Source organism: Leptonychotes weddellii, chromosome 13 (genome assembly GCF_054177405.1).
Source record: "Leptonychotes weddellii isolate Sample4059 chromosome 13, ASM5417740v2, whole genome shotgun sequence".
NCBI lineage: Eukaryota > Metazoa > Chordata > Mammalia > Carnivora > Phocidae > Leptonychotes > Leptonychotes weddellii.
In genome coordinates this window covers 60,858,539-60,882,453 of record NC_138381.1, presented here as the reverse complement: position 1 = coordinate 60,882,453, position 23,915 = coordinate 60,858,539, and the positions used below count along the sequence as shown (strand labels likewise).

Here is a 23,915-nt window from a genome sequence, read left to right as displayed (position 1 = left end):
GTTTCCTCACTCATGAACAACTTGACCAAGTTAAAGGCCACGGGGAACAGCTTGGGGGCTGAAACACATGAAACTCCTTTGGGAAGCTGGCTTAGAGAGGACTTGGAGGTATAGTCATGGCCAGGGCCCTGGGCTGGACAAGAGTTGGACAGATCTAGATTCTGCTACTTCCTGCTGTGTGACCTTCAGCTAGTTACTCACCCTCTCTGAGTCTTAGTGTTGTTAACTATAAAACGGAGATAAATTAAACAATGTATGCATAACACTTGGCACAGCTCCTGGCTCTCAATAAATGGTTGCCCCCCCACCTCATTGTAGGGTGTCAGTAATGTGGATTTCCCTATGGTGCCTCTTTTTTTTTTTTTTAAGATTTTATTTATTTATTTGACAGAGAGAGAGAGAGCACAAGTAGGCAGAGAGGCAGGCAGAGGAGAGGGAGAAGCAAGCTCTCCACTGAGCAGGGAGCCCGACGTGGGGCTCGACCCCAGGACTCTGGGATCATGACCTGAGCCGAAGGCAGCCGCTTAACCGACTGAGCCACCCAGGTGCCCCTATGGTGCCTCTTCTTGTCCACACTCACAGGTTTCCCAAGTTGTCTTGGAATTTTCTTGGGTGCAAGTAGATGGGGCATCTGTATTAGACCTCATGTCCCACCTGAATTGCTCACACTGACTGGGTGCTTTCTGTGGGCTCTTCCTCCACAGACTGTCTCATTTAACCTCATGGCGGTCTTATAGGGAAGGTGTCACTGCATTCCTGTTTTATAGACTGGGAAAACTGAGGCTTAGTAAGGTTAAGTAGACTTGCTCACAATCACAGAGCTAGCTAGACTGGAAAGCAGATCATTTGACCCCAGAGCACACATGGTGTTCCCTTCACTGTACAACCGTCACAGACAGGGACCATTCCCTCTCAAAGCATGTCTATCAGCCAGTGTGGTCCATGAACGATCTGTGACCATTCCACACCGAGAAAAGTAAAGAAAATAACAGATCACTTTTAGAAGCTTATAACTTATTTGACATTTGCTGCAACATACCAGAACAGATTTTGTATATTCCAAAAGTATCGGTCTATGAAGGACTGACTGAAAAAACAAAAAACAAACAAAAAACCCCTGATCTTCACAAAGGATGGCTTGAGAAGCCCTACACTGGGTGATTTACCCACTGATCCCCCCATTCCCCACTCCTCCTCCCCCAAGCGGTCATCCCCATCACGGGCTCACCTCGAATGACAATTAAATTCTTCAGCGTCTCAGGATAATTTGCTTCCAGGATGGCAAAAAACTGTGGCAAGACGAGTCTGGTCAAGGTCATGCTTCAACACATTCTACGCCTGGATTTGGTGGCCTTTAATGCTGCTGAGACAAGAGCCCCTGCCACCCCCTGGCCATCTACCTTCCCCATGAGATGCACTTCATCCCCTGTGATACTCTTGTTCCTCTTTCTCCTTGGAGGTGGGGGGGACTGCAGGCCAGCTTCACTGGCTGCTCTGGGGGCCCCTGGGGGGGGTGATCCTCCTCCATGGACCAGAAGTGGCTCCCTATTGGCCTCCAGCCAGCCGCCTACCTCACCTGCTGGTAGACCTCAACAGCTGGCTTCCACAGGTGTTTCAGGCTGAGCCCCTCCATGTCAAACACCATCAGCACCGTCTCAATCTTCCTGCCCAGCTACATGGGACAGGACAATGATAGATGTCACACAACAACTCCAGCCAGGGGGTCCCGGCCAGGGAGACCCTGCACTGCTCCCACCTTCCTGCTACCCCCACCCCCAACTGCCCACAGGGTCTTCCAAACAGATCGAGCCCACCTAGGGTCTAAGAAGATGCTGCATCTGAGCCCCAGCACAGTGGCCCCTTATCACACTGTTTGCTCAACACGATTGGCCGGAATGAGTTAACTGTGGCACTGAAGACCTCACTCGTTGCCCATCGGGCATCTCCCTGTACAACAGTACGCTGTGTTAGTCAGCGTCTGGGTCCGGCAGTGTGTCAGGCTGTGGCAGGCTGTGCTGCCAGGCTGTGCGGCCTTGGTGGGGTTTTAACTGCTCTGAGCCTTATTTTCTCCCTCTGTGAAATGGGGATAATTCCAGGTTCTGACAGAATTTCCCGGAGGATTCAGTGAGATGAAGTCACAAAGAGCCCGGTGCCTGACACGAGCTGGCCCCTGGTAAATGTCAGCAGATGTTATTACTGGTATCGTCATCACCACAATTACCAGCTCTGATTGGAAATGTACACGAAGTAGAAGACCCTGTTGTGACCCCATAAAATCAGCCACCTTGTTCGAGACACACACATCTATTCGGACCAGGCACTGTTTGCAAGTCTCTCACGCTTGCCACAAATCTCTGTGCCAAGGGTCTATTTGGTGTCCAGCACCGTGACAGACACTGGGGACGCAGGCCCTGTCCTCGCCATCAAGCAGGTCATCCTAAAGTGACACAAGAGCTCCCCCTCCCCCCAGAGGTCTTCTTAGACTCATGGAGACACTTAGATTCACAAAACCAACAGACCACACTTAGCAGTAGATTCATGCTGAAGGGTATGGACCAGGAAACACAGAGTCAGAGCAAAGAGAAGATCTGTACAGACGGGTGTGGGTCCCTCCTGGCTTGGAAAGCCTATGCCCCACAGAACTCCATATTTTTTTTGGTAGCAATTCCATATTAGCTTCTGGGGACACACGACGGATGTGCCAAGTTTCAAGTCACTGCTCTCAGGGAAGCCAACAGTGATGGCTCCCCCATCAGGTTATGGTTGGGCAGTGTCCAACTGGGGACATCTTTTCCATAAGCAAGCTGACCATCCACTGTTCCCAGGGTTCCCGGGGAACAGAGCCAGAGCGTTAACTGAACCCAGGGTCAACATCTCACCCAAGGTCAGAGAGGAAAGGGATTTGGTGATCCTTGGCCCTCACCAGCAGAGAGTATCACGCACATGTTAGATGCTCAGAGATGGGTGACTGCAGGAGAAGCCATGTCCCACCAAAGCCCAGAGTGCTGAGGCCTGGGGAGAAGCGGAGGCAGCATGCCTCTCCCACCTGGTCGCCACCTTGGTGCCACCCTTTAGACAGATCGGGCCCACAGTGCACTTCCCATCCTGGACCCAGTCACGTACCTTCTGACTCTGCAGCTCACACTCCCGCAGAAGCAGCTCACAGACCCTGATGCGCTTCCGGATCAGCTCCTGCTTGGAGGCTGACAGGAGAAGACCCTTGGGGTCAAGGGTCCCAATGATGTCGAACCACACGGGGCAGCCTTCATAGTCATAGCCACTCAGACCACCGGAGTCGTACAGCTGGATCACCTGGGCACGGGGAGGAAGTCCTGACTCAAAGCAGCCTATCAGCCATCAGATGGCTGGATGTTGGGGGCACGTACGAAGGGCATCTGATGGTCTGTGGGGGATGCTGCATGGGGCTCACCTCTGAGGGTTGCCACGAGAGGATATTATCCAGGTCCTGTTGCTTCCGGAACTCCATGTGCTGTGGAGAAATGGCAGGACCTGAAGACTGCCTACCACAAACACCTTGAAGGCACCTGGGGGCATCGGGCCAGGTCCCTCTGCCTACAGCGCCCAAGACCCTGCCAGAGCACCCGCAGGCTCTTCTGACCTAGAACTAGAGGTGCCATGCCAGGAGGGCTGTGGGGGACCCAGGCCTGATGCAGAAAGGGATCCAAGGAGGAGGGAGGAAACACAGGAGAACAGGACAGGGCAAGAGTTCTTACTCTTTGTCACTGATCCCTGGGGTACAATGTGTGGGAGGCAGGACACTCCTGAGAATGGGGCCTCACCTTCCGGAGCATGTCCTCAGATTTCTGCAGGTCAAATTTCCGAGCTGCAAAAAGAGCCAAAGTAAGAGGAGGCTTGAGGCTGGATCTTGAACTCGCAGTTCTCTGAAAACTCATGAGGAAATAAGAGGGTGCCCGAGTCTTCCATGACACCCCAAGAATACATTGGGGGTCTGGACATTTTTTTATCATTTCATTTTTCCTTTTTAAGAAATATTTATTTATGTATTTTGGAGAGAGAAAGAGAGAGAGGGAGCACAGAGGGGTGGGGCAAAGGGAGAGTGAGAGAGAGAGAATCTCAAGCCGACTCCCTGCTGAGTGCAGAGCCCCACTCGGGGCTCAATCTCAAGACCCTGAGATCATGACCTGAGCCAAAATCAAGAGCTGGCCACTCAACCGACTGAGCCACCCAGGCGCTCCTGGACATTTTTTAAAAAGCAAGAATCCTTAATCCTCTAGAACACTTTGGAAGCCCTTGATTTCAGTATCCAAGCCTTTTTAAGCCGTTCATTCCAGGGGTGCCTGGGTGGCTCAGTCGTTAAGCATCTGCCCTCAGCTCAGGTCATGATCCCGGAGTTCTGGGATCGAGCCCCGCATTGGGCTCCCTGCCCTGAGGGAAGCCTGCTTCTCCCTCTCCCACTCCCCCTACTTGTATTCCTTCTCTCGCTATCTCTCTCTGTCAAATAAATAAATAAAATCTTTTAAAAAATAAAAATAAACTGTTCATTCCAGAGGCCGATCTGGCCTGTAATATTTGATGTCCCCAAGGGGGCACAGACCCTCTTGGTGTTAGGGGTAGTGAGGAGCATAGGCTTTGGAATCAAACAGACTTGGGTTTAAATTCTAGTTTTGTCCTTTTATTTGCTGTGCAACTTTGAGCAACTCACCTACCTTCTCTAAGTCTTGGTTTTTTAATCTGTTAAATAGGAATAATATATTCTTCAGTTATTCAAAGGATGACATGAGATAAAGCACATAAAATGCTTGACACATTACCTGGCTCCCAGGAACTTCTCAGTAAATGGTTAACTGTTGTTGTGATTACTTATTTTGAAGAAATAAATTCACTTTAATTGAAAATGTGATGCTTTATTTTAAAAATGAACCCCTTCTAGCCTTTATAGACTAGATTACTTTTTTTTCTCATAATATTGGCAAGGGTCTCTAGTTCTGTTTAAACTATGATGTTGCTTAACATCATCCCTTTCTTGTTCCCGATTTTAAAGAAATGCATCTAAAACTTCTTTTTTTTTTTTTTTAAGATTTTACTTTTTTATTTGAGAGAGAGAGCATGAGCAGGGGGAGCAGCAGAGGGAGAGGGAGAAGCAAGCTCCCCGCTGAGCAGGGAACCCGATGTGGGGCTCGATCCCAGGACCCTGGGATCATGACCCGAGTGGAAGGCAGACGCTTAATGACTGAGCCACCCAGGCACCCCTTTTATTTTGTTTTTGTCTTATGAATAGGATTTGAGCCTTTTCAAATGCTTTTCCTGCATTGAGATAGCCACATAATTTCTCATTTTTAATTCTATTAATGTGTTCAATGGCACTGATAGATTGTCTGATGTTGAATTCTTCCTGCATACCTAAGATAAACTCCCGCTGATCGTGCTGTGTAATTTTAATACCTTATTGGATTCTATTACGTAGTGTTTCCCTTAGACTTCCTTACATCTACACTAACAAGTGAAACAAGCCCAGAATTTTCTTTTATTGTCCTGATCTCATTTTGGAATCAAACTAACCCAAGCCTCATAAAGTAACTTTCACTTTTTAAATATATTTTATTTTATTTTTTTTAATTTTTTTAAAGATTTTATTTATTTATTTATTTATTTGAGAGAGAGAGAATGAGAAAGAGAGCACATGAGAGGGGAGAGGGTCAGAGGGAGAAGCAGACTCCCTGCCGAGCAGGGAGCCCGATGTGGGACTCGATCCAGGGACTCCAAGATCATGACCTGGGCCGAAGGCAGTCGCTTAACCAACTGAGCCACCCAAGCGCCCTTAAATATATTTTAAAGCAACTACAACAATTTGTAAAAGCAGGTATCAGCTAATCTTAAAACTTTGGGAAAATTCGTCTGTAAAGCCATTGGAGTTTGAGTTCTGGAAGGAGGGAAGCTTTTTAGTACCATTTATATGTCTTTAATATTTATTGGTCTGTTGGGGCTTTCTATTTTCCTCTTGCTGGATTTTGGCCTTATATGTGTATTATAAGGAATGCACTGATTTCAGTGATATTTTCAAATTTGTGCATAATTGTCTATAATGTTCTTTTATTGGTTTCTAAAAAAATCTCTGTGATGTCGAGGAGATTTCCTACTGAGAACCAGGTTGGTTTCTTGTTCTATAGAAAGTGGTCTGGGGACTGTTGATGGACTCATAGTTTTTTTAGTAGCACCTACTAGGTGCCTGGCTGGAAGTATGGGGCAGGCACGGACCCTGCCGGCATGGAGCCGGCATCCGAGTGGGAGAGATGGACACAATCGTGAGATGGAGATAAAGAAAACAAAGTGAAGTGACTTGAAGTTGGGGGGGCCCCCTCTGCATCTGGCCTGAGCGGGGAGACTCCAAGTTCAGCCCCAGAGACCTCCCTCCCTGTTGCCCAGGTGTGGGGCTAGTGAGGCAGGCAGGGTGGCTACGGAGGTAAAGTTGAAGGGATCGGGGCCATGTCAGCCTGTCTGCCTCAGCAGAAAGTGGGAGGCATCAGGACACCCTGTCCCCTCTCTCCCAACCTTAGATCCTTCTCCCTTCCCGTGACCCAGCAGCCTACAGTGTCTGTGACTTCACTCTTTTCTCAACGACACACCAGGGACCTGAAAAGTTGGTTTTTAAACCCAGAAAGACTCCAAAGGAGGAGAGAGGTCTGATGCTGTATCAAGGGGCTTCAAGAAATCTACTGTCCTCACTCCTTCTTTAGCCCAGGAAAATGACATGGACATAACTTGTTGAAAACAGAATAGAAGCTGCCACAGCCAAGAGAGCCTAGGGAGATGATGACTAAATGTCATGTGGCATCCTGGATGGGATCCTGGAATAGAAAAACTAAGGAGATCTAAACAAAGTAGGGATTTTAGTTAATAACCACATATCAGTGTTGGTTCATGAATAGATGTACCATAAGAATGAAAAATGTTCATGATAGGGGAAACTGGGTGCAGGATATGTGCGGATTTCCTGTATTATCTTCACAGTGCTCTGTAAATCTAAAGCCATTCTAAAAAATAAAGTTTGTAGAAAATACTAATTAAAAAACATTACCAAATAGAACAAACAGAACAGAAGGGTGAGCTTCCTCTGTGTAGGCGCTGTGCACGCCCATGACCTCATGTCAGACTCACAGCATCTTGAAGGTGGGGGACCAGTATTATACCCACTACCCAGAAGAGAAAAGTGAGGCTGAGAGACAATGAGTGATTGCCAGAGGCACACTGCTAGCACACAGCGGAGCTGGGATTCAATCACAGGCTTGCCGGATTCCAAGGACGGCATTATCACCCCACTGCGCATGCACTTTCCAGCCTGGCTTCTGACTTCTGTCTTGGTTCAAGTTCAAAATCCTTTCCATGGGGTGTGTTGAAATGGAATGAATTCTCCCCCTAGGTTTCTGTTATTCTAATTTTACACTCCTGTGACAATCCTTGGAAGAAACTCCTTCTCTACCTTTAATTGCATCCACTTCCTGAAGTGTTTGCTGGGCACCTGCTCAGTGGCCAGGTTCCCTCAGGGGATGACACAGCCCTGCCTTCAAGGAACTGGAGATAGACCCGTAGGCAAGTCCTGAAGAGTTTATCTGGGGCTATCTGACTCAAGGCCCAGCCAAGCCAGTCATCCTGAGAACTTCCCAGGTGTGAAGTTCACCTTCCACCATATGCCCACCCAGTGCCAAGCATACACCCTCTCATTTAATGCTCACAGCAATCCTTGGGGAGGTGGCCCCATCCCACTTTACAGATGAAGAAACTGAGGCTCAATGGGGTTTTTGTGCCATGCTAATTTGGAGGGGAGTTCAGATTCTAGCCCAAAGCAGGGTGATTCCAAAGCCTATGTTCCCCACTCTATAGTATTTTCTAAGGAAGTCCCACCCACTTTCCTGAAACCCTCCTTCCCTCTCTCCCTCTCGGCACCCCCGACCCCGCCAGTCTCACCTCGGAGCCAGCGCAGGAGGAAATACTCATCGGCATTGGGCAGGGCGGGCAGCAGGTCCTGGAGGTTGTCCCGGAACTGAGGGGGAGATACAAAGGTCAGAGGGGCTCCCATGACCCCTGGGCTCCCAACCCCACCCCGACCCTTCCCGAACTCAGTCTGTCAATCAGTCCTGCCCAGGGACTCTGCAGGCTGGGGACCACAGAGAGAGCAGTGGCTGCCTCGACCTTTTTGCCACCTGGAAATGGAGCACCCCTCAGCCCACCATGGCAGGAAGAGTTGGGTCCTTCTCAAACTTTGGGGGCTCTCTGCCTCCCCAAAATCCTCATTCTATAGGTCTGAGGGGGGGCCCTGCCTTCCCTATTTTGACAAAGATCCCTGGTGAATCGGATGCAGGCAAACAAGAACAATTTAAGAACCTTGCCTTTGATATTGTATCTTGAAGGTCTAGATTTGGAAGCAAGTTGCTTAACCACTCTCAGCCTCAGTTTCCTCATCACAGGGACTAAGGGAGCTGAAAGTAAGCCCTGGAGGGGTGGGTTTGCAGGGGAACCTGTGAATGGGACTTTAGGATTAGAAGCCAATGCTAGCAAAGCCATGGGAAGCTATCTTAACAGCCATCCACCAAACCTCCTTTAGCTTTATAGATGATGTTTAAAATAAGAATGTGTTCGGGGGGCCTGGGTGTCTTGGTCGGTTGAGTGTATGCCTTTGTCGAAACTAGGCTTAGGAAAAACCTAGAAGGAAATGCTTCTAGGCGTGGTTGTCTAGACCTCTGGGACCATGGGTGACTTCTTTTTCCTACTTTCCTTTTTCTCCCTAGTTTTTAAAACAACTAACATTCATTTCTTTTAAATAACGGAAAAAATAAGAATAAACTCTTTTTACATTGTTTAAAGCTCTTTGACCCACAAGCATCTCCATCATAATTAACCCCCAAAGACCGGGTGTCCAGTCCCTCCCATGAGCCTAGTGTCCGGGGCTCCCCTGAGGCCTTTGCCAGTGGGGAGAGAGAGAGCTAAGCAGGGGACTCCCTCTCCTCCTTCACTTGGGGACCCCTCCTTCAGCTCAGGACCCTCTACTCCTGGAACCTCTTCCTATACCTGGGAATTCACCCAGGGCCCCCCATTCTTCACCTGGGACCCTTCTCTCCTTCACTAAGAACTCATCCAGGGTCCCCCTCCTTCATCAGGAGTCCTCATTCCTCCCTGGAGGACCCTCCCCAGGGTAGGAGCCATTCTCCACAAGTCTAAAGCCCGCCGTTCGTGGGCCCAAAGTGTGAGCCAGGGCCGTCACCTCCCTCCCCTAAACTGAAGTCACAGTTTCCAGGCCCTGCCATCTCCAAATCAGATTAATGTTGTAGCCCCTAAGACCTGAATATGCCCCCCCTTCCCCAGGGCATGACACTCTCAGCTGCAGCCTAAAGGACTGTCTTGAAATCACCAAACCGCCTCCAGTCCCCTTTAACGGAAACATTGACAACAGGGAGAAGGCTTGGGCCCTGGGGAGTCTAAAAACCACAGAGAAGCCAAACAAACAAATGTTGCAATCAGAGCAGGAGACCTGCTAGTCTGTCTGCCCAAGGCTGCCCAGAGGGACGGCAGCATCACCCTACCCCCACAACCAGGGGACAAGGGCCAGGGCTCTGTGGTCCCGAGAGAGCAGGATCTGAAAGCAGGATTCCGCCCCAGTGTAGCCCAGAGAAGGGCTCAAGTCCCGTGTCCCGTATATGTCTGCCTCAGCCACTGTGCCCAGTGGCGGGCGAGCTGGATAGAGACACCCTCAAGGGTCTCTTTTCCATCCAAACAGTGGGGGCTTCAGCCCCGGTGGGCAGCGTCAGGCAGCTCCCCAAGCCTCCCCCCCTTGTCCACCCCCCAAGCCCCTCACCCTGGCCAACGCCTCCTGCTGCTGGGGGCTCAAGTCCCCGATTCGGCCGCTCATGGTGCCCGCGGGCGCAGGGGTCGCGGGGTGCAGACGTGCCAGGAGTCTGCCCGCCGCCACCTGGCGTCGCAACCGCCGCCTGGTTTTATCTGGCCCGCAGATGTTGGCCCCGCCCCAAAGGGGACGGCGCCAGCCCTGCCCCGCCCCGAAGGGTTCTTGCCTCCCCTCCCGGTGCTTTGCGGGCGGTGGCCAGGAGGCACCCTACCCGGGGCAGGGAGGCGATCCGCTCCGGAGAGGTCCCGGAGCACGGACTCGAGGGGAGGGCAGCAGGCGTTGCTACCTCCAGGCATCCTCATCCCAGGGGCTCCTACAGGTTCCTGCGTGGTAGGGGAAGGGAGGGGGGGCGTAAAGGAGATGTGGGCAAGTTCTAGGGAACACGCCTAGATCCTCTTTCCCAGCAAAATGGACGAAATTTTCATAAACCCGGCTCAACCTTCTAGGTGATCCCCAGGAGTTTCTGCCCAAAGGGCCCCAACCTCTGTCCCCTGGCCTTGACCACAGGCTGCGGCGCCCTGTCTGTGCTCACTAGCTGATAGAAGCTTTTATGTGCAAAATGGTTCCAGCCCCAAGGTGGTCAGGAGGATTAGATAAGATGATCCACCAAGGGTTAGCCTGGCATGCCACATCCAGTCAGTGTGTAATGTTAGGAATATTATTTCATAATTACTATTATTATTGATACTTTCACCAGAGCGGGGAGCTACAGAGGTGGAAATTCTGGGATGGCCCCCCCTGGTGAGCCCATGGGTAGGATCTACAGCCTGAAGGCAGGGGAATGGGAGGTGGCAACAGTAGCTGGAAGCCCTGGGTGGGGTGGGGAAGGGGTCAGGAGGCCATGGGTGGTGGGCGGCTGACACAGGTGGCCAGGACGGCATCCAGGAACCCGGCAGAGGTCACTGAGAAAGGGGAGAAAACACAGGTTGGCCAGGCAGGAATTTTCTTTTCTTTCTTTCTTTTTTTTAAGATTTTATTTATTCATAAGAGACAGAGAGAGAAAGAGAGAGAGGCAGAGGGAGAAGGAGGCTCTCCGCTGAGCAGGGAGACCGATGCGGGACTCGATCCCAGAACCCTGGGATCATGACCTGAGCCGAAGGCAGAAGCTTAACCATCTGAGCCACCCAGGCACCCCGGGCAGGAATTTTCAAGAGAGGAGCAGGTGGGAGGTGAAGGTGAAGGGGGAGATAAATCAGGCCATCAGAACATTTCCGCCTCTGCCCCTCCCTCTGGGTTGAACCAAATTCCAGACCTGTGCAGACCCATCTGGTGGCCATGAACCACATGTGGCTGTAGAGTATTGGGACTGTGGCTTGTCACTAGCACTCATGGAGATATACATGCCAAATTTCGAAGACGTAATACCTCCAAATGAAATATTTCATTAATTAATTTCTTAGATTGATTACATGTTGCAATAATTGTTTTGATATGTTAGAATAAATAAGATGTATTATTAAAATCAATTTTGTCTGTTTCTTTTTTACTTTTTCATACTTTTAGGAATTTTTTAAAAAGATTTTATTTATTTATTTGACAGAGAGCTAGCTAGAGAGAGCAAGCAGGCAGAGCGGCAGGCAGAAGGAGAGGGAGAAGCAGGCTCTCTGCTGAGCAGGGAGCCCAATGCGGGGCTTGATCCCAGGACTCTGGAATCATGACCTGAGCCGAAGAACCAACTGAGCCACCCAGGCGCCCCTCTTTTAGAATTTTTTAAATGAATAAGCTTATTTTCTAAGGCAGTTTTAGATTCACAGCAAAACTGAGCAGAAAGTATAGAGAGGTCTCATATACCGTGTTCCTCCCACCATACGCACAGCCTCCCCCACTGTGGACATCCTCCACCAGAGTGGGACATTGGTTACAGTTGATGAACCTACACTGACACGTCATTATCACCCAGAGTCCATAGTTTACATTAGGGTTCACTTCTGGTGGTACATTCTATGGGTTTGGACAAATACATAGTGTGATGTGTATTCACCACTACGGTATCATACAGAATAGTTCTACTATTTTCACTAAAATCCTCCGTGCTCTAGTCTTTTTACTTCTTAAAAATGTGGCTACCAGAAGATTTTAAATGACATATGTGACTCGCATTTGTGCCTTGCATTGCATTTCATTTGGACGGCGCTGTCCTAAAGGGATTTAAAATCTTAATTTTTAAAAAAAGTTTAAAAAGCTAAAAGAAAGTGAAACTGACACTTACCATGTCTCTGGAAGGGCATGTCTTCACTTGAAAGCAATGACAGAAATCACAAAGGGGGCAATCAATTGATTCGACTGCACAAAAATACAAAAATGTGTTAAACAAGACACACAATTAAGTCAGCAGTTGCTAATGTGAATTTGTAAAAAATAAAATGTACAAAATTGGTATCTTCATAAAGAATGCATGTAAATTAATGAGAAAAATACTAAGGCACTAAGAAATGTACAAAGGACTCAAAACACTAACTATCAGAAGAGGAAATGCACAGGGAAAATAATCTAGTGGATAAATGCTCAACCTCCAGGTCACCAAAGAAATGGGTATACAATCAATGAGATACCTTCCCCCCAACCCTCGGCCAAATCAGCAACAAAACAGAAACAGAACAAACCAAATAATGGGCACACACACAAATGTGCATACACGCACATACACCCACAACTTTTTTTTCACACACAACTTTTTAAATAATATGATAATAAAGGTAGAAGTTGGTGAAATGGAGACATTTATACATTGTGGCAGGACTGGAAAGTGATTCAGCTTTTCTCGGAAACTACCTGACAATATGCATTAGGATCCTCCAATACTTTACCACTTTGTCCAATAAAAATGCTAACAGGGGTGCCTGGGAGGCTCAGTCTGTTAAGCGACTGACTCTTGGTTTCAGCTCAGGTCATGATCTCAGGGTCACAAGATTGAGCCCCACGTTGGGCTCCCTGCGTAGCTCAGAATCTGCTTGGGACTTCCTCTCCCTCTCCCTCTGCCCCTCCCCCCTGGGGCTCTCTCTCTCTAAAATAAATAAATCTTTCTTTTTTTAATCCTAACTAACAGAAAAGATTTTCAGCTTAAAGTTGGGGCGTGCATTGTTAACAGGAAAATTGGAAACAATTTTTCAGGAAGCCACAGTGCTTAATGTGGTTAATGAAGCATTTATAACCACACAGAAAAAATGCCATGAAACAATTTGGAAAAGATGAGACCACATTATATATGCCATATGCTTCCAGACCATAAAACAAAATCCACACAATAAAAGAAGGGCCAGGCAAAAAATGTGCTCCCAACTTTTCCCAGTCTCTGAGAAGCGGGAAAAGTCATATTTTTGAAATGCCACAGGTAACGAGTCACCTCCAAAGAGAAGGCTTTGTTTATCAAGTGCTTACTGGTATTTTCCATGGGCCAGGCCCTGTTCTGAGGGCTTTGTAAATATTAGTTCAGTACTGTCCAAGAGATAATGGAAGCCACAAAGGTAACTCTAAGTTCTCCACCAGCCACATTTTAAAAAGCCTAATTCTGATTATGCTTTATTTAGCACAGGGTATCCAAAATGTTATCATCTTGACACATAATCGATATGATTAATAAATGATATAAATTAATTATCTCGTTAAAAATTAGTAGTGAGATATATTGCATTCCTTTTTTGTACTAAATCTTTTTTTTTTAAGATTTTATTTATTTGTCGGAGAGAGAGAGAGAGAACGCAAGCAGGGGGAGCAGCAGGCAGAGGGAGAAGCAGGCTCCCTGCCCTGAGAGAGAGAGAATGAGAGACAGAGAGCATGAGAGGGAGGAGGGTCAGAGGGAGAAGCAGACCCCCGGCCGAGCAGGGAGCCCGACGTGGGGCTCGATCCCAGGACCCTGGGATCATGACCTGAGCCGAACGCAGATGCTCAACCAACTGAGCCACCCAGGCGTCCCTGTACTAAGTCTTTGAAATCCAGTGTGATTTAGTATTTCAGCTTAGTATGTAGTCTTTCATTTCAATCCCGACTAGCCACATTTCAAATGCTCAATGAGCCACATGTGGTATTTTGGGTTGAATTGTGTCCCCTCCCAAATTCATATGTTGAAGCCCTAATCCCCAGTATCTCAGAATGTGGTCTTGCTTGGAAACAGGGTCATCACAGATGTAATTCGTTCAGATGAAGTCATACTGGAGAAGGGTGGGCCCCTATTCCAAAGTGACTGGTGTCCTTACGAAGAGGAGACATTTGGATACAGACATGCCCACGGGGAGAGTACCATGTGAGGGGGAAGACAGAGATTGAGGTGATGCTTCCATGAGGGAAGAAATGCCAAAGATTGTCAGTAACCCATCAGAAGCCAGAGGAGAGGCAGGGAGCAGATTCTCCTCCCATAGAAGGAACCAAGCCTGCCGATACTTTGATCTTGGACTTCTTGTGTCCAGAACTGTGAAAGAATACATTTTGTTGTGTAAGCCATTCAGTTTGGGGTACTTTGTTATGGCACTCCCAGCAAACTACCATAGGTGATTAGCAGTTGCCTTCTTAGACAATGCAGGGTTCATTCACTTAGTCCTCCTGACACATTCTGAGATTGGCACGATTATTACCCCACTTAGGGACCAGGAAACTAAAGCTCAAGGAGCCTCTGAGGTCTCAGAGCCAGCAAGCAGCAAAGCCAGGGTCAGAACCCAGCCAGGCTGGTAGGGGTCCAGGCACTCACCACCATGCCATATCCTTTTACCTGCCAAGTTCCCTGCGTCCAGGTTACCCTCAGGTCCTGTCATGCTGACACAACTCAGATGTCCTTCTTCTGAACCTGTAGGGTGATACCACCTCCTCAAGGTCAGCCACTGGCTGGGCATGGAGGACTTTCAGTCTAAGCATCTGGGCACCAGCGCTTTGAGGGACAGACAACTCCCCTCTTCCATGGTGGGCCTGTCTACCCCCGCCTTCCCAAGCTCATTCCCTTGGTCCCCCTGAGCCATGGGCTGAGAAGCTGAACTACAATGATGGTATCATCATGGTATGTAACCTTAATTCCGTATCTCCTGCCCATCACTGCACTGCCTCTCCCTCCCACCTCCTGGGTGCTCCAGAAACTCCAGCCATCTCTCAGTGGCCAGAAGTGGTCTGCTTGTGGTCCTAATTCAAGCCTGTAGCCTGCCAACTGAAGGAAGTTCTGTGGGGGTGAATGGCATCTCCATAGTTGGAGTGGGATCAGTCTTTGCAGGAGCCCCTGCCTGCTCTGCCCCCACATCATGGCTAATTCAGTCCTATCCTGCAGACGTCTTAGCCGGACAAATGCTACTGGATGTCCCTCCACATATGAAGGATGGGGCTTGGGTTACTCTAGGTGCAGGAATTGGGAGGGAGTGTCTACCTGACACAGATGCCAAGGGCAGGTGTGGTCTCATGCCTGAGCCTGCCTGGGAGGTGGATATTAGGCTTTAGGGCAGCTGGGGGAGGGTTGTTGGCTCCCACCATCAATTCAGGGTGACCTCAGGAAAAGGTGGGGCCTGGTGTGGCCACATCCCCTCTGTTCTCTAACTCTAGGAAGGGAGGTGGCACAAGGACCTGGGGCGGGGGTGGGCAGTGGGAGCCTGACCAACTACCCTAAAGAGCTGGGGCCAGGAAAAAATGTGGGTTAGGGGTCTGGGGCCACAAAAGCCAGGAGGTCCACCCTTCCCAAGACACAGAACATCAAGTAGGGAGTGTATAGAGCAATCTCTCTCCCCCTAATGTTCTCTCCTACCACAGGGCCTTTGCACATGCTATTCTCTCTGACTTGAACATCTTACCTTACCTCCTTCTGCACTGCCTCGTTAGTGCTGCCTCAAGTCCTCTGATTCCCCAGTTAAATGCTCAAACAGAGCCCTGCTCCTCTATTCCAGAGTGTTGTTCTCATTAGACATCGCTTGGTTCGACTATTTGACTCACCCCCTTAACTGTCAGCCCCAGGAAGGCACAGGCCATGTTGTGCTCACCATTGTACCAGTGGACTCATTTATATGTGCAGCAATTGAGAGGCTGGTAAGACCCAGAGCTAGGGTTTGAACCCTTATCTGTCTGTACCCAAGACCTAGATCTTTAACTACCACCTGTCTTGTCTCCCTGAAGATAGAGTGTTTTAGTAAAGGTATAAGCCAGAATACTGCATTAGGGGGGTCCTGGGATATCCCCCAGAGAAGATGGTCTTTGAGCTGGGCCTCTAGGTGGGAACAGGAGAAAAATATTCTAGGTAGAGGCAACCACCCGAAGAAACTCAGAGGTGAGAGAGGGGCTGTGAGGGCAGGCGCCTCAAAAAGATTGAGGTCAGGTCATGAAGGCACTTCAGGCCATGCTAAGGACTTTGGGCCATGCCCTGTCATTGGTGGGGAGCCTTTGAAAGTTTTAGAGGCAGAAACAATGTGATTTCCCCTGTGCCAGGAAGAAAACCATGTGCCAGGGGTGAAGAATGACCTAGACAGTAGATGTTCAGCACAGGAAACTGGTCAGGAGGCTATTGCATAAATTCATGGTGGATGTAGGAAAGGAAACAGAAGAGCAACAGTGATCAGGGACACGTCAGAGCCTCACCTCTGTCCCAAATCATGGCCCTGTTGGCAAACTTGCTTGGGGAATACAGAAGGCTGAATGTTGTTCAGTGCCTGGTCTGTGGGAGTTATTCTACCTGTAAATTACAAATTCATTCCAATGGAGAGTTTTGAACACTTCAAATTACTCTGAACAGCAAAGACAGAAATCCAATGATTCCCAAAATTACTGCAATTATACTAAGTCTTGTTCCTAAACATCCCACTTGAATTTAATGTGTTTATCGGTTATTTCTGTACTTGCTTTCATACCTTCCTGTAGTCTACCCACAGGCTTCCAACTCTATACTTAGACATCTCTGCTGAGTTTCAATATTAGTCTTTTATTATTTTGTTGGAGTTGTAACTTGAATGTAAAATTTTCACTAGATACTTCTTGGTATTACAGTTCTGAGTTATGGGCCCATTTACTGGACCAGGGGCATGGAACCTGGGGTTTTCTCCCAAAGTGATTAAAGTCAGACCGAATTGACTATAAACTTTACTTGTTACTTCAACAAGACTTAAAGTTCGCACCTTTTACAGAGGTTTTGCTTGTTTGTTTACAACTTAAAATGCCCCTCCTTCCTCCAAAATGTCTTTTTATGCTTTTCTGTTATTATGAATCATTGGTCTGATTTGCTTCTTTAATATTCCTCCTTATCGGTTGAGCTCTTTGGAGGCTTCCTCTCCTAGAAGATGAAGGATCAGTTTGGCTCAGGTGGCCCCCTCTTGGGAAGATTTGATGATGTCATCATAATATAAAGCACTGCCCAACAGGATTTTCCACATGTCCTATGTCCACACTGGCTAATTTAGTAGTGTCAAAGATAAACAAAGCTGGGCACTAGTTAAGGCAGACAAAATTCTGTATTTTTACAACAGGAGGAGTGGTGCAAGTTGGAGCAAGCATCGCCCCTCATTCACTGCCCCAAGTTAAGCTTTTATCCTCCCACAAGAACTGGGAGCAGGATCAAAAGTCAAGTCTTGAATGTTTGCATTTCGAAGAGATGGTTTTCAGGTCCTTGAGGTGATAGTTTTGAGTGGTAGATGATTTACATCTCAAAGGGGCAGAGAAAGGATGTATAATTACAAGCTTCCTCAGTGGGCATTTTAGGGGGTTCCGCACAAGCTGCTAGAAGCCATGCTGAATTTGGTCAAGGAGAAAGTCTTTGTCCACAGCCACTAACCCCATGTGGCTACTGAGCCCTTGAAATGAACTGAAAAACTGAATTTTTAATTTCAGTTATTTAAATTTAAATAGTGGCCAATTACCACTGCATTGGACAGAGCGGTTTTGGAAACATACTATTTTTTAAAAAGATTTGTTTATTTATTTTTCTTTAAATTCAGTTAATTAACATATAGTGTATTATTAATTTCAGAGGTAGAGGTCAGTGATTCATCAGTTGTATATAACACCCAGTGCTCATTACATCACGTGCCCTCCTTAATGCCCATCATCCTGTTACCCCATCCCCCCACCCCCCTCCGCTCCAGCAGCCCTCAGTTTGTTTCCTATGGTTAAGAGTCTCTTATGGTTTGTCTCCCTCTCTGATTACGTCTTGTTTTATTTTTCCCTCCCTTCCTCTATGCTCCTCTGTTTTGTTTCTTAAATTCCACGTATGAGTGAAATCATATGATAATTGTCTTTCTCTGATTGACTTATTTCGCTTAACATAATACCCTCTAGTTCCATCCACGTCATTGCAAATGGCAAGATTTCATCTTTTCTGATGGCTGAGTAATATTCCACTGGGTATATATACCACATCTTCTTTATCCATTCATCTCTGTCAGTGGACATCTGGGATCTTCCTACAGTTTGGTTATTGTGGACATTGCTGCTATAAACATTGGGGTGTGGGTGCCCCTTCAGATCACTACATTTGTATCTTTGGGGTACATACCTAGTAATGCAATTGCTAGGTCCTGGGGTAGCTCTTTTTTTAGCTTCTTGAGGAACCTCCATACTGTTTTCCAGAGTGGCTGCACCAGCTTGCATTCCCACCAGCAGTGTAAGAGGGTTCCCCTTTCTCTGCTTTCTGCCAACATTTGTTGTTTAAGATTTATTTATTTAATTTACAGAGAGAACATGAGCAGGAGGGGCAGAGAGAGAGGGAGAAAGAATCTCAAGCAGACTCTGTGCTAAGTATGGCGACTGATGCGGGGCTCAATCTCATGACCCTGAGATCACGACCTGAGCTGAAACCAAGAGTTGGATGCTTAACCGACTGAACCAGCCAGGAGTCCCTGGAACATACTATTGACACATCCTTCTTGGTTATTGTGTGTGGCTCCTGGTGCCAGTTAATTCTTCAACCCCCTTCCCACCTATTTATAAAGTCTGACTTTATAAAGTCGGTCAGCCCTTCTGTTCTTCATGTAGTTTTTATTTTTCCAGACTGTGTGGCCAACCCATATTGCCCTGTGGATTTTATTTCTTTGCACGTGTGTTACTTTTATATTTGGGGTAAAGGAATCCACAAATGTTACTTTGTTTTTATTTATTTGTTTGTTCATTTGTTTTTAAGTAAATTCTACACGCAACATGGGGCTTGAACTCATGACCCCGAGACAGAGTCACACGCTCTGCCAACTGAACCCCACAAATGTTATTTTTAAAATACTTAAATTTAGGGGCGCCTGGGTGGCTTAGTCGGTTAAGCGTCTGCTTTCGGCTCAGGTCATGATCCCAGGGTTCTGGGATCGAGCCCCACATCGGGCTCCCTGCTCAGCGGGGATCCTGCTTTTCCCTCTACCTCTGCCTGCCACTCTACTCGTGCTCTCTCTCTATCTCTCTGTCAAATAAATAAATAAATAAATAAATAAATAAATCTTAAAAAAATAAAATATTTAAATTTAAATTTAACAAATTTCTTATTGGGATAAAATTCACATAACATAAAATTAACCTTTTTAGCGTACCGTTAGTGGTATTTTGTCCATTCACGATATCGTGCAACCACTACTCCTAGCTAGTTCCAAAATATTTCATCAACCCCAAAGGAGAACCTGCATTAAACAGTCACTCCCCATTTCCCCCTTCCCCCAGCCTCTGGCCACCACCAGTCTGCTTTCTGTCTCTATGAATTTACCTATTCTGGATCATTCACATAAAATGTATCATACAACATGTGACATTTTGTGTGTGGCTTTGCTCACTTAGCACCATGTTTTCAAGGGTCATCCATGTTCTAACTTGTACCAGTACTTTACTCCTTTTTATGAATGAATAATATTCTGTGGTGTCGATACACCACATTGTATTTATCCATTAGTCTGTTGGTGGACTCTTGGGTTGTTTTTACCTTTTGGCTGTTGTGAATAGTGCTGCTGTGAACGTGGGTGTATAGGTCTTTGTTTGAACCCCTGTTTTCACGTCTTTGGGGTATCTCCTTAGGAGTGGAATTGCTGGGCCATATGGCAATTCTATGTTTAACTTTTTTTTTTAAAGATTTTATTTATTTATTTGAGAGAGAGAAGGAGTTGGGGGGGAGCAGCAGAGGGAAAAAGAGAAGTAGACTCCCCACTGAGTGGGGAGCCCCACGTGGGGCTCGATCCCAGGACCCAGAGATTATGACCTGAGCCGAAGGCAGATGCCCAATGAGCTGAGCCACCCAGGAGCCCCTCTGTGTTTAACTTTTGAGAAACACAAGTTGTTGTTGTTGTTGTTGTTTCCCTCAAAGGCAGAAACATAAACAAAGAGCCCAGGACTCTGGAGTCCCTGCCTCCCCCCACCCCAGGTATCCCAGCTGGGACATGTCAGCACACAGACTCTGTGGAGCCTGGCCAGCTCCTCTGGACAGGACATGCTCAGTGAGGAAGCACAGAGAGAGAGGAAGAAAGGATCTTTTGAATACAAGGTTAAGCCCAGGTGTAGGGCAGAATTGAGGAGAGGAAAGAGAGAGACAAAAGGCTGAGTAGGGACCCGTTATAAGAGGCAGGAGCTGTAGAATGAGCATCAAGGCCTTGGAAGAGCCCCGTGGGCTGAGCCACACCAAAGCTTTCTCTGTCCTTGGAAGGGGAACTAGTTCTCCGAAGCCTGCACTCAGGCCCCGAGGCCTACGCTGGTGGCGAGGCTGGTCTGAGATCTGTTGCTTGCTGAGTTCAGGTTGTGGGCCATGAGGGGCTCCTGCTCACAGCGGCTGCATTTGGCTGCCAGCCTGCAGCCCAGGCTCAGGAGACCGTGGGTCAGACAGGAGGCCCTGGAGTTGTGGTACACGGGATGAGCCTCTTAGCAGAGCATCCTGGAAATGCATCAGAGCCCTACACACAGCCGAGGAGGAGGAATTTGGCATCATTCATTCATTCATTCATTCATTCACTATGCACCCCATCAAGTCATTCATGGCACTGGCCTAGTGCTGAGACTGTCAGTGGACACTGGATGGGAAATGTCAGGAGCTCCTGTGTGTCCCACCAACTCCTCCGCTATGTATGTACAAGAGCCCACCCAGCTCTGGCCAAGGGCCATCTGTGCTCCCAGAGCGGAGACTTCCAGCCTTCCTTCCCCCTCGGCCCCTAAGGTACACCAGCAGCCTCTGATATGGCTGCAGGGGGGTGGTGTCCTGGAGGCCCTGGGTGAGTGGACAAGGCTGGGCCTGGCCAGGGCGGCAGGGAGGGACATGCGCAAGAGGCTTCTTGCCCTGCTGTCAGAATCATTGTTGCATGGCCGAGGTTGTACCAACCCTCAGAATGGAAGATATTCTGAGAGCCAGACATAGCTTGCAGGCTTAATGCCTTGCACTCAGGGCCCAAGTAGACAGCTGCGGTCTGCATTACTGTTCTGTGATGTTTATTGAGCTGGGATGGATGCAAGACCATTTACTAGGGACGAGACTCCCAAGTCTGGAGGGGCAATCACTGCCCCGAGGAAAGAGTCCATGGAAAGATGTGTAAGTTCACAAGCTGATGGCAGTGGAAGCCACCAGGCGCTGAACTAGCACAGACTGGACAAGGGCCACAGAGAACATATGACACATGCCCCGGATCTGGCCAAGGGGTCCCTGCAGGGTGGGATGGGGGACGGCTCTCTAATGGCCTGAGGAGAGCAGGTGTTTTGAGCTATTGGCTAATTAAGAGAAGAAAAGTCCAGAAACAGGGTAAGTGGGAAGGTCAAATTCAGGGACAGAAGTAAGAGGGTCACTGAGACCTAGATGCAAGAGATCAGGGGCAGGGCTGGCCACGCTAGGACGAGCCAGCAGCCAGCTCGGAGGAGATGATGGGGAAGGCACCAGACCCAGGGTGCACTGGGAGATCAGAGCTGACGTGAATGACAGAGTGGCCTTTGGGACAGCCAGAGTGAGCAGAGCAGGTGAGATGAAGCTGCCTGAGCAAAGCTGGTGGGACATGTGTGGGGTCTCTGGTGGGCCCCAACACTTATCGGCACTCCTGAGCAGTGTTGTTCACCCACCCCGCCCCACCCACCATGCTCACTGTGTGCCTGTGGATCTCATGTCCCCTCACAGCAACCACCCGAAAGGTAGGTACCATTATCTTCCCCGTTTGCCAATGAGGAAACAGAGCCTCAGAGAGATCTGGTCAAGGTCACACAGTAAGTGCCAGAAACAGGACTTGGTCTGCCTTATCTCACAGATTATGCCCTGTTCCTGAAAAGATGCTCAACAGCACTAGTCTTTAGTGATGTAAATTAAATGTAAATTAAAACCACAGAAATATCACCACGTGCCTATTAGAGCGGCTAACATCAGAATAACCAAGGATGCCGAGGCAGGGGTGTGGAGCAAATGGAATGCTCAAATGCTCTGGTGGGAATGCAAAATGATGCAAAACAGTTTGCCAGTTTCCTAGAACATTAAACAGACCCTTCCCATATGGCTCAGCAGTGATTTCCACCCCTGGGTATTTACCCTGGAGAAATGAAAACAGGATCACACAAAAACCGCACACAGATGCCTATAGCAGCTTTATTAGTAATCGCCCCAAACCGGAAGCAACCCAGCTAACCCTCAACCGGGGAACGGATAAACACTGTGCAGTGCATCCACACAATGGAATACTACTCAGCCACAAAAAGGAGCCAACCATTGACACAGGCAACAACACAGATGATTCTCAGAGACGTTATGCCAAATGAAGAAAGCCAGATCCAAAAGGCTACATACCGTGTAACTTGGCATTCTGGAAAAGTCAACTGCAGGGTTAGAGAACAGATCAGTGGTTGTCAGGGCTGGGGTGGGGGAGGGGTTGATGACAAAGGGACCGCAGGAGGGAATTTTGGGCGAGATGGAGCTGCTATGTGTCCTGATTGTGGCAGTGATCATAGGACTGTTTGCGTTTGTCGAAGCTCCCAGGATTGTACAATAAAAAGAGAGAATCTCATGGGTATAAATTACACACCAAGTACATGCCCTCACTCTGACTCAGCACTGCCTGCTGGAGAGAAAATCTGTACAGAGAGGAGAAAGGCCGGCCTTCTAGGTGAGGGGACAGCTTGAGCAAAGACCAAGATTCGGGGCAGGGGAGCGTGGGCCCGGAGTGGAGGCTTTGCAGAGGGGGGGAGCAGCAGGAGAGGAGGCAGGTGGGGACTGCTGCGGACATGTCCATTATCTGGCCAACAGCTCTGGCCTTCAGCCCATATCTCAAGAAGACTGTAGCGAGGGCAGTTGCTAGAAACAGATGGAACGGTGGGTGGGGTATGGTAGATCATGGGGCCAAGGGACCCAAGCCAGGGAAATCCCTCTATCCTTGACTTGGCTCCTCAGTGCCCTCCCCTCCCCCACTGGGCTGCAGCCCACGTGGCACTTCTCCAGCTAACTTCCCCCTACCCACTGGCCCCAGCACCTTGGTGCCATCTGTGCAAGATAACATGGTAGAATCAGAGAGGATGATAGGAACCAGCCACTGGATTTGCGAATCAGTTGAACAAACTTGCTATCAAAATTCTGGAATAGGGGCGCCTGGGTGGCTCAGTCGTTAAGCGTCTGCCTTCGGCTCAGGTCATGATCCCAGGGTCCTGGGATCGAGCCCCCATCAGGCTCCCTGCTCAGGGGGGAAGCCTGCTTCTCCCTCTCCCACTCCCCCTGCTTGTGTTCCCTCTCTCGCTGTGTCTCTCTCTGTCAAATAAATAAATAAAATCTTTAAAAAAAAAAAAAAATTCTGGAATAGATTGTTGAGTAGCGGTGCATGGTGAGCCCTTAAAAATGGGCTCCCAGGGCTCACTGCCTTCATTTTCTCATGTTTTGGTTGCTTTGCTGTGGCTGTCTGGCCACCACTGGGACTCAGTCCTAGCAGTTCCTAAGATGTAGACCCACTGTGACAAATGGGCCGGGAGCAGCTGTGGTAGGATTCCCATCCCTAGGGAGGTTGCAGGGGGTCTGGCCAGGGAAGGCTGTGAATTCATTGTGGGCCCAGAGATCAAAGAGGAGGCTATGGGAGCCACAAGGCTTGCCTAGAATCTCTCCATCTTCTCCATGAAGGTTTGGTCTGTGGAGCTCTACAGAGGAGCTGATGTGTTTGGAATGAACCAGGCTGTAGATGTG

At 48.4% G+C, this 23,915-nt stretch overlaps 1 protein-coding gene across 1 annotated transcript in view; it reads right to left on the bottom strand.

Annotated features, from left to right (window-relative positions):
* The window catches only part of LOC102727432 (SEC14-like protein 3), a 33,446-nt gene extending 23,464 nt beyond the window's left edge, over positions 1-9,982 (bottom strand). Inside the window, exons 1-7 of the mRNA XM_081801823.1 lie at positions 9,830-9,982; positions 7,945-8,020; positions 3,801-3,844; positions 3,431-3,490; positions 3,124-3,312; positions 1,577-1,672; positions 1,229-1,289 (exon numbers count right to left, since the gene is read on the bottom strand). Coding sequence (XP_081657949.1) covers positions 1,229-1,289; positions 1,577-1,672; positions 3,124-3,312; positions 3,431-3,490; positions 3,801-3,844; positions 7,945-8,020; positions 9,830-9,883 — 580 coding nt within the window. The 5' untranslated portion in view covers positions 9,884-9,982. The remainder of the gene's footprint in view (positions 1-1,228; positions 1,290-1,576; positions 1,673-3,123; positions 3,313-3,430; positions 3,491-3,800; positions 3,845-7,944; positions 8,021-9,829) is intronic.
* Between the last annotated feature and the right edge of the window lie 13,933 nt (positions 9,983-23,915).